Below are 11,265 nucleotides of genomic sequence, written 5' to 3'. Positions count from 1 at the left end.
ACTAGAAAAACTGAGTCGCATCTTTCAGCTTTGCAAACTTTGCTTCATTGATGTAGCAGTTCTTTTATGAACGTTATTGTTGTTACTTACTACGAAACAGCTAACATTTGGTGATTTCATTTACTAACACTAAGTCTGGCAAATTTTATAGTGCTAGCATTTTGAATGTGTGTAAATGTGTGAATGGTTGCTCATTGACAAGTGTAACACATGTTAAGAAAACTTTCTGTAAATCACGTTGCTCTCCTAATGTGTTACACTTGTGCGCACTGTTAATACTTGAAACGATTACTAGCTATAGTAGCCGGTAAAAGTCAATGAGCAACCATTCAAAATGCTAGCACTATAAAAATTGCCAGACTTAGTGTTAGTAAATGAAATCACCAAATGTTAGCTGTTTCGTAGTAACAACGATAACGTTCATAAAAGAACTGATACATCAATGAAGCAAAGCTTGTATTTTTACCGGAAAGATGTGACTCAGTTTTTCTGCAGTCATGTCCTCGTCCTGGAGTGTCACTCTTTTACTGTTCCGAAAAACAACGTAATGGTTCATCCTCTGGTGATGCCATGCAGTGCAACTTCAAGGCCATCGGTCAACACATTGTGAGGAGGACTGTTCGCACGTGTCGTCAAAAATCGTGCAGAAGAAGTACCACCACCGGTTTCAGACAATGAAAATGCGTCTGTTTTGTTGTTTTTGAGCTATAATCTTTCATTATTTGAATCACAAATAAATCCAGAAAAATATGTGTAATTTTAAGTTTATGACTGTGTTACCATAGAATTAAAAAAAAAATACCTTATTTTCCCTCATTTTATTCTTTAATCAAAATCTAAATCTGAAAATTCCTTTCATTTTCATTTTTTCGTTTTTTGCTTCTAAAATAAAATTTCAAATACCAAAACGTACATGGACCCATGTCACACAGAACTTCAAAAATGGGCCGGACAAAATTATTGGCACCCTTTTCAAAATTGTGGGTAAATCGTTTTATTTCAAGCATATGATGCTTGTTTGATCTCACCTGTGGCAAGAAACAGGTGCTGGCAATATAGCAATCACACCTGAAGCCAGTTAAAATGGAGAAAAGTTGACTCAACCTTTCTGTTGTGTGTCTGAGTGTGCCACACTAAGCATGGAGAACAGAAAGAAGAGCAAAGAATTGTCTGAGGACTTGAGAACAAAAATTGTGCAAAAATAACAATCTCAAGGCCACAAGTCCATCTCCAGAGATCATGTTCCTTTGTCCACTGTGCGCAACATAATCAAGAAGTTCACAACACATGGCACCGGAACTAATCTCCCTGGACGTGGACAGCAGAGAAAAATTGATAAAAGACTGCAACGAAGGATAGTCCGAATGGTGGATAAACAGCCGCAATCAAACTTCAAAACATATTCAAGCTGTTCTGCAGACTCGGGTGCAACAGTGTCAGCTCGAACTATCCGGTCGACATCTGAACGAAATGAAACATTATGGCAGGAGAGCCAGGAGGACCCCACTGCTGACACACAAACCTAAAAAAGCCAGACTGGAGTTTGCCAAAATGTACTTGAGGAAGCCAAAATCCTTCTGGGCGAATGTTTTGTGGACAGATGAGATCAAGGTAGAACTTTTTGGTAAAGCTCATCATTCTACTGTTTACAGAAGACTGAATGAGGCCACGAAGAAAAGAACGCAGTACCTACAGTCAAACATGGTGGGGGTTCTAAGATGTTTTGGGGATGTTTTGCTCCCTCTGGCACTGGATGCCTTGACTGTGTGCAAGGCATCATGAAATCTGAAGACTACAAAAAGATATTGGGGCGCAATGTAGGGCCCCGTGTCAGAAAGCTGGGTCTGCGTCAGAAGTCGTCATGGGTGTTCCAGCAGGACAGTGACCCCAAACATACCTCTAAAAGCACCCAGAAATGGTTGAAGACAAAGCGCTGAAGAATTCTGAAGTGGCCAGCAAGGAGTCCGGATCTAAATCCGATTGAACAGTTATGGAGAGATCTCAAAATTGCTGTTGGGAGAAGGCATCCTTCAAATCTGAGAGACTTTGAGCAGTTTGCAAAAGAAGAGTGGTCAGAAATTCCAGTTGAGAGGTGTAACAAGCTTGTTGATGGTTATAGGAAGCACTTAATTTCAGTTATTTTTTCCAAAGGGCGTGCAACCAAATATTGATTGTGCCAATAATTTTGTCCAGCCCGGTTTTTGAGTTTTGTGTGAAATGTCAGATTTGGCTTTTTTTCTGTTTTTTTTTTTGTGTTGTTCCAATGCACATAAAGGAAATAAACATGTGTATACTGAAACATTTGTAATTGCAACAATTTTTCTGGAGAAATTTTCTGGGAAAATTCCAGGGGTGCCGATAATTTTGCCCATGACAGTATATGTGTGTGTGTATATATATATATATATATATATATATATATATCTATATATATCTATATATATCTATATATATCTATATAAAATATATATAAATAAATAAATAAAAATATACAGGTGCTGGTCATAAAATTAGAATATCATGACAAAGTTGATTTATTTCAGTAATTCCACTGAAAAACTGAAACTTGTATATTAGATTCATTCATTACACACAGACTGATGAATTTCAGATGTTTGTTTCTTTGAATGTTGATGATTATAACTGACAACTAATGAAAGTCCCAAATTCAGTATCTCGGAAAATTAGAATATCAGTTAAGACCAATGCAAAAAAAGGATTTTTAGAAATGTTGGCCAGCTGAAAGGTATGAACATGAAAAGTATGAGCATGTACAGCACTCAATATTTAGTTGGGCTCCTTTGGCCTGGATTACTGCAGCAATGTGGCGTGGCATGGAGTCGATCAGGCTGTGGCACTGCTCAGGTGTTATGAGAGCCCATGTTGCTCTGATAGTGGCCTTCAGCTCTTCTGAATTGTTGGGTCTGGCGTATTGCATCTTCCTCTTCACAATACCCCATAGATTTTCTATGGGGTTAAGGTCAGGCGAGTTTGCTGGCCAACCAAGAACAGGGATGCCATGGTCCTTAAACCAGGTACTGGTAGCTTTGGCACTGTGTGCAGGTGCCAGGTCCTGTTGGAAAATGAAATCTGCATCTCCATAAAGTTCGTCAGCAGCAGGAAGCGTGAAGTGCTCTAAAACTTCCTAGTAGACGGCTGCGTTGACCTTGGACCTCAGAGAAAACAATGGACCAACACCAGCAGATGACATGGCACCCCAAACCATCACTGACTGTGGAAACTTTACACTGGACCTCAAGCAACATGGATTCTGTGCCTCTCCTCTCTTCCTCCAGACTCTGGGACCTTGATTTCCAAAGGAAATGCAAAATTTACTTTCATCAGAGAACTTAACTTTGGACCACTCCGCAGCAGTCCAAAGGCGAGACACTTCTGACGCTGTCTCTTGTTCAAGAGTGGCTTGACACAAGGAATGTGACAGCTGAAACCCATGTCTTGCATACGTCTGTACGTGATGGTTCTTGAAGCACCGACTCCGGCTGTAGTCCACTCTTTGTGAATCTCCCCCACATTTTTGAATGGGTTTTTGAATGGGACTTTCATTAGTTGTCAGTTATAATCATCAACATTAAAAGAAATAAACATTTGAAATACATCAGTCTGTGTGTAATGAATGAATCTAATATACAAGCTTCACTTTTTGAATGGAATTACTGAAATAAATCAACTTTGTCATGATATTCTAATTTTATGACCAGCACCTGTGTGTGTGTGTGTGTGTGTGTGTGTGTATATATACAGCGGGGCAAAAAAGTATTTAGTCAGCCACCAATTGTGCAAGTTCTCCCACTTAAAAAGATGAGAGGCCTGTAATTTTCATCATAGGTATACCTCAACTATGAGAGACAAAATGAGAAAAAAAAATCCAGAAAATCACTTTGTCTGATTTTTGAAGAATTTATTTGCAAATTATGGTGGAAAAAAAGTATTTGGTCAATAAGAAAAGTTCATCTCAATACTTTGTTATATACCCTTTGTTGGCAATGACAGAGGTCAAACGTGTTCTGTAAGTCTTCACAAGGTTTTCACACACTGTTGCTGGTATTTTGGCCCATTCCTCCATGCAGATCTCATCTAGAGCAGTGATGTTTTGGGGCTGTCGCTGGGCAACACGGACTTTCAACTCCCTCCAAAGATTTTCTATGAGGTTGAGATCTGGAGACTGGCTAGGCCACTCCAGGACCTTGAAATGCTTCTTACGAAGCCACTCCTTCGTTACCCGGGTGGTGTGTTTGGGATCATTGTCATGCTGAAAGACCCAGCCACGTTTCATTTTCAATGCCCTTGCTGATGGAAGGAGGTTTTCACTCAAAATCTGACGATACGTGGCCCCATTCATTCTTTTCTTTACACGGATCAGTCGTCCTGCTCCCTTTGCAGAAAAACAGCCCCAAAGCATGGTGTTTCCACCCCCATGCTTTTACAGTAGGTATGGTGTTCTTTGGATGCAACTCAGCATTCTTTCTCCTCCAAACACGACGAGTAGAGTTTTTACCAAAAAGTTGCTATTTTGGTTTCATCTGACCATTTGACATTCTCCCAATCCTCTTCTGGATCATCCAAATGCTCTCTAGCAAACTTCAGACGGGCCTGCACATGTACTGGCTTAAGCAGGGGGACACGTCTGGCACTGCAGGATTTGAGTCCCTGGCAGCGTAGTGTGTTACTGATGGTAGCCTTTGTTACTTTGGTCCCAGCTCTCTGCAGGTCATTCACTAGGTCCCCCCCGCATGGTTCTGGAATTTTTGCTCACCGTTCTTGTGATCATTTTGACCCCACGGGGTGAGATCTTGCGTTTAGCCCCAGATCGAGGGAGATTATCAGTGGTCTTGTATGTCTTCTATTTTCTAATAATTGCTCCCACAGTTGATTTCTTCACACCAAGCTGCTTACCTATTGCAGATTCAGTCTTCCCAGCCTGGTGTAGGTCTACAATTTTGTTTCTGGTGTCCTTTGACAGCTCTTTGATCTTGGCCATAGTGGAGTTTGGAGTGTGACTGTTTGAGGCTGTGGACAGGTGTCTTTTATATTGATAACGAGTTCAAACGAGTGCCATTAATACAGGTAACGAGTGGAGGACAGAAGAAGTTACAGATCTGTGAGAGCCAGAAATCTTGCTTGTTTGTAGGTGACCAAATACTTATTTTCCACCATAATTTGCAAATAAATTCTTTACAATCAGACAATGTGATTTTCTGGATTTTTTTTTTTCTTATTTTGTCTCTCATAGTTGAGGTATACCTATGATGAAAATTACAGGCCTCTCTCATCTTTTTAAGTGGGAGAACTTGCACAATTGGTGGCTGACTAAATACTTTTTTGCACCACTGTATGTGTGTGTGTGTGTGTGTGTATGTATGTATACGCCTGATGAGCCTAGAATTAGGGCGAAACACGTGTCGCGTACTCTTTGCATTATTTGACAGTAAACTATTTCAACCATTCTATGATCTGCTTCTCACAACTGAGGGCATCGTGGCGGATGTTAGCCGACTTGCTGACCATCCACAAGCGTTACCTGGTAGGTAACCACCCATACAATCAAATTGTGATTCAGACTACGAATGCCGTATTTTATATATATATATATATATATATATATATATATATATATATATGTGTGTGTGTGTGTGTGTATACAGTGCATCCGGAAAGTATTCACAGCGCATCACTTTTTCCACATTTTGTTATGTTAGCCTTTATTCTAAAATGGATTAAATTCATTTTTTTCCTCAGAATTTAATCCATTTTGGAATAAGACTGTAACATAACAACAAAATGTGGAAAAAGTGATGCGCTGTGAATACTTTCCGGATGCGCTGTGTGTGTGTGTGTGTGTATATGTGTATATATATGTGTATATACACACACATACAAAGGAAATTTGTCCTTAAATCACCGACTACACTCATCTGATCACAATTTTGTGATGCTTGCTCATATTTGGCAGCTTGATTACTGTTGTGCAGCATCCTCCGTTTACCTAGCTTATAGACAGGATTAGGACTTGCTGCTCTGACTGACATAGTAATACTTTAAGACAGTCAATACTTAAACTTTTATGTTGAAGTTTGTAGCTTTTTTAATCAGAGACCCTTGTTTCATTGTTAGGATTAACGATCAAAGCAATCGAAGGGAGTATGGCTTATACCATTATAAAATCAAATCCTCATATTTTGTTAACATATTGATAAAATTATTTTAATTTTAGGTGGATATGCTGAGTGAAATAAATATTGCACCTCGCATTCTAACAAATTTTACTGGAGTTATGCCACCTCAGTTTAAGAAGGATTTGGATTCCTACCTAAAAACACGTTCGCCTGTCACCTTTTTATCAGAGCTACGTAGCAACCTGCAGGTACGACTATCAACCAGTGATATATTCTGTATATGCAATTCATGGGTGTAGTATGTGCTTTGGGAAGTCAGGAGATCTTTCTTTTCCTGTCCTTATGTGGCTAATTACAGTTTTAAGTAAACATTAGTGTGTTTTTTCTTCTTCTTTTTGCCTTTAAAACCTTAAATTAGCATAGTTTCTGCATATTTAGAAAAAAAACACACTGTTCTAGATAATGAGTAATTAAGAGCTTATATTTTAATATCCATAAAATGAGTTCCACCCATTTGTAAAGTACCAATTACATTTTTTCCAGGTTTCCAATGAGCCAGGTAATCGCTACAACATACAACTTATCAATGCACTTGTATTGTATGTTGGAACTCAAGCTATTGCACACATCCACAACAAGGGAAGCACACCATCAATGAGCACTATAACACACTCTGCCCACATGGACATTTTTCAAAACCTCGCTGTGGATCTGGATACAGAAGGTAAGCTAAAGGTTGATTGGTATGTATGATTGAGCTTTTACAATAGACAGCTCTGGATCTGCTGCTGCATATTTGGCCATATGTGTAAGCCAATATTAAGTCTTAACTAGTAGAATGCTAAATTAAACCTTTACAGTGTGCAAGGTAATTTACTTATGTGTATTTCATCTTGAGGTGTTTATATTAATTTATTTTTAGTATGAAATGTATTCAGTATTTCACTTTGGTCCTACTTTTGCTATAGGACGATACCTTTTTCTCAATGCAATTGCCAATCAGCTGCGCTACCCTAACAGCCACACTCACTACTTCAGTTGTACTATGCTGTATCTCTTTGCTGAGGCCAATACGGAAGCTATACAGGAGCAGATCACCAGGTTAGTAATTTTACTGTTAGTCTTGCTTTTAGCTTTGTAGTTTTGTTTTTAAGCTGAAAAATGTATTCTATGCAGTAGTGCATTTCTGGAGCATTATATGGCCACATTTTCATAGGTCTTAACACAGTTCTTTCCTGTTTAATGCCTTTACATTGTTTACATTTAGATTAAGTACATTTGAATATTTTTATTTTTAATTGCATGATTTGTTTAATTTTTAAGATTTGTAAATGAGGGGTTAGGTTACAATTTATCTCATGTTTGTTTAGTTCCTTTCCGTTATTAGCTGTCTTATTAACTTCTTTCTCAATTTTCTCCTTTAGGGTCCTACTTGAAAGATTGATAGTAAACCGGCCGCATCCATGGGGTCTGCTTATTACTTTCATCGAGCTAATAAAAAACCCAGCGTTCAAGTTCTGGAACCATGATTTTGTTCACTGTGCACCAGAAATTGAAAAGTAAACTCTTTTATAAATCTCCATAATATCCACCTGAATCTACAGATGTGTTAAAACTGATTCCAAGAGAGACAGTTGTGTCATAATTGTTATAAAGCTTAACAGTATATTATGCATAATTATGCTAAAGAAGTGTTGCTTGTTCACTAGCACATGAAGAATTCCACCTTACCCTCAATGGATGACAGTGTTGACCCTTTGACTTATGAATGAGGTCTTATATGCGGCCTTAATATCTTCAGTAGAGAAGACAATGCAGTTTTGGCTTTGGAAGACTAAAAATCGCTAGCTTCCATAATGTAGTTTTTTTTTTTATATATATATATATATATATATATATATATACAGTACTATGCAAACGTTTTAGACAGGTGTGAGAAAATGCTATAAACAAAGAATGCTTTCAGAAATATAAATAATAATTATTGTTATCAATTTACAAAATGCAAAGTGAGTGAACAAAAGAAAAATCTAAATCAAGTATTTGGTGTTACTACCTTTTGCCTTCAAACCAGCATCAATTCTTATAGGTACACTTGCACAAAGTCAGGGATTTTGTAGGATTATAGTCAGGTGTATGATCAACCAATTATACCAAACAGGTGCTAATGATCATCAATGTCACACGTAGGTTGAAACACAGTCATTAACTGAAACAGCTGTGTAGGAGGCTTAAAACTGAGTGAGGAACAGCCAAACTCTGCTACCAAGGTGAGGTTGTGGAAGACAGTTACATGTCATGGCAAAATTGAGCACAGCAACAAGACACAAGGTAGTTATACTGCATCAGCAAGGTCTCTTCCAGACAAAGATTTCAAAGCAGACTTGGGTTTCGAGATGTGCTGTTCAAGCTCTTTTGAAGAAGCACAAAGAAGCTGGCAACGTTGAGGATCGTAGACGCAGTGGTCGGCCAAGGAAACTTAGTGCAGCAGATGAGACACATCAAGCTTATTACCCTTCGAAATCGGAAGATGTCCAGCAGTGCCATCAGCTCAGAACTGGCAGAAACCAGTAGGACCCAGGTACACCGATCTACTGTCCAGAGAAGTCTGGCCAGAAGTGGTCTTCATAGAAGAGTTGCAGCCAAAAAGCCATACCTCCGACGTGGAAACAAGGCCAAGCAACTCAAGTATGCACGAAAACAGGAACTGGGGAGCAGAAAAATGGCAGCAGGTGCTCTGGACTGACGAGTCAAAATTTGAAATATTTGGCTGTAGCAGAAGGCAGTTTGTTCGTCGAAGGGCTGGAGAGCGGTACAATAATGAGTGTCTGCAGGCAACAGTGAAGCATGGTGGAGGTTCCTGAACGTTTGGGGCTGCATTTCTGCAAATGGAGTTGGAGATTTGGTCAGGATTAATGGTGTTCTCAATGCTGAGAAATACAGGCAGATACTTATCCATCATGCAATACCATCAGGGAGGCGTATGATTGGCCCCAAATTTATTCTGCAGCAGAACAACGACCCCAAACATACAGCCAAAGTCATTAAGACTATCTTCAGCGTAAAGAAGAACAAAAAGTCCTGGAAGTGATGGTATGGTCCCTACAGAGCCCTGATCTCAATATCATCGAGTGTGTCTGGGATTACATGGAGACAGAAGGATGTGAGGAAGCCTACATCCACAGAAGATCTGTGGTTAGTCCTCCAAGATGTTTGGAACAACCTACCAGCCGAGTTCCTTCAAAAACTGTGTGCAAGTGTACCTAGAAGAATTGGTGTGGTTTTGAAGGCAAAGGGTGGTCACACCAAATATTGATTTGATTTAGATTTCTCTTTTGTTCATTCACTGCATTTTGTTGATCGATGAAAATAAATGATTAACACTTCCATTTTTGAAAGCATTCTTTGTTTATAGCATTTTTTCACACCTGCCTAAAACTTTTGCATAGTACTGTGTGTGTATGTATGTATGTATATATATATATATATATATATATATATATATATATATATATATATATATATATAATCACGCCATTCGTAGTCTTTGTCACAATCTGATTGTATGGGTGGTTACCTACCAGGTAACGCTTGTGGTTGGCCAGCAATCTGCTAACATCCGCCACGGTGCCCTCAGTTTGTGAGGAGCAGATCATAGAATGGTTGAAAATAGTTTACTGTCAAATAAATGCAAAGAGTACACGGCGTGTGGTTCATTTATTTGACAGCATGTAGATCGGGGTAATTACATTCATGGCATTCGTAGTCTTTGTCACAATCTGATGGATCTACATGCTGTCAAATAACGAACCACACGCCGTGGCGCAACGTTAGGGGCATCGCCTCTGGCGCTGACGTCCGAGGTTCGATTCCCGAGAGGGAGTGCAGTGGAGTGTGTACACCTGATGAGCCCAGAATGAGGGCGAAACACGTGTCGTGTACTCTTTGCATTTATTTGACAGTAAACTATATATATATATATATATATATATATATATATATAATATATAAAAATAAAATACTGTACATTTATATTTATAAAGACTAACATACTAATATGGCCTTAGTCAATAACTTTTTTTCTTCTTTTTTTCTTAAGGTTGTTCCAGTCAGTAGCTCAGTGCTGTATGGGACAAAAACAAGCACAGCAAGTAATGGAAGGCACTGGTGCCAGTTAGACAATCAGTGGAATATTCTGGCAGCATAAAACAAACCTCCGCTCAGCCTTTTGTATCCCACACTTAAACTGACATTGACGGCTCTTTCAGCCTGCCACAGCAGAAACTGTCTTGACTGGAAGCTAGAAAATGTATTTCTTTTTTTTCTTTTTTTTTCTTTTTCTTTTTCTTTTTTTTTATCTATTATTTATGGCCAAAATGAGTAAGGACTTTAAGATTTATTTTTAAATTTAAAAACAAATGCTGTGAATATAATTTTGAACTTAAATGTAAATAATTGGGAGGGCAGGCTTTCAAAACTGGACTTTTCAAATAGTGTTGCAGATTGACAGATGTCTGGTACTAAAACCTGTTTTGGCTGGGTGGGTTTTGGGGCAGCTGCTGTTAAATTATCTGGATAACATGTCCAAACCATTATGTTTTTCATTTCATGCCCCTCTGTACAGAGATGTTTTTTTTTCCTTTACAACAATACATAATTGTGTTATTAAGAAGACTATAGTGTGTTGCTTAACAACTGAAATGTGGATTCAACCAGGTTTTGGGTGGGGAGAAGGATCTCCTTGTTGGGAGTGGGGTGGGATGTGTTTATAAGGTATGAACTGAATGCCATGTATAAAGGATAGCAATTTATTCTTAGAAGATGTTTATTCCAGACAATGTGAGGTAATGGGTTGTGGTTGTAATTTTAAATAAGGGATTAAGTGCTCTCCCAATCTTGTACAATTGTTGAATACAAATATGCCAGAATATTGGTAGAAAGCCTGTTAAGTTTGTATAAAGATCAAAAATGGACCAATACAGCCTTTTTTGTAAGGATTTTGAATGTTTTGTAAATGTATTGGTCCCTGTGTTGTATTTTGTAGTACTTTATAGTTTTGCCTTTAGTTCTGCCACATTTTTCTTGTATGTATGCATAATGTAGTTCCCTAATTAAAGTGATGAATGCAGCA

The 11,265-nt window shown here is 38.5% G+C and overlaps 1 protein-coding gene across 4 annotated transcripts in view; it reads left to right on the top strand.

Annotated features, from left to right (window-relative positions):
• cnot1 (CCR4-NOT transcription complex, subunit 1) overlaps positions 1 to 11,265 on the top strand; it is a 190,497-nt gene extending 179,232 nt beyond the window's left edge. For all 4 annotated transcript variants that reach the window (XM_051931631.1, XM_051931629.1, XM_051931630.1 and 1 more), the window contains exons 45-49: positions 6,233 to 6,382; positions 6,678 to 6,858; positions 7,103 to 7,235; positions 7,559 to 7,693; positions 10,234 to 11,265. In XM_051931631.1, the coding sequence (XP_051787591.1) occupies positions 6,233 to 6,382; positions 6,678 to 6,858; positions 7,103 to 7,235; positions 7,559 to 7,693; positions 10,234 to 10,312 (678 nt within the window). In that variant the 3' untranslated portion in view covers positions 10,313 to 11,265. The remainder of the gene's footprint in view (positions 1 to 6,232; positions 6,383 to 6,677; positions 6,859 to 7,102; positions 7,236 to 7,558; positions 7,694 to 10,233) is intronic.

The sequence above is a fragment of the Erpetoichthys calabaricus genome, chromosome 9 (genome assembly GCF_900747795.2).
Source record: "Erpetoichthys calabaricus chromosome 9, fErpCal1.3, whole genome shotgun sequence".
In the NCBI taxonomy this organism is placed as follows: Eukaryota; Metazoa; Chordata; class Cladistia; order Polypteriformes; family Polypteridae; genus Erpetoichthys; species Erpetoichthys calabaricus.
This window is presented reverse-complemented; position numbering and strand designations above follow the sequence as displayed.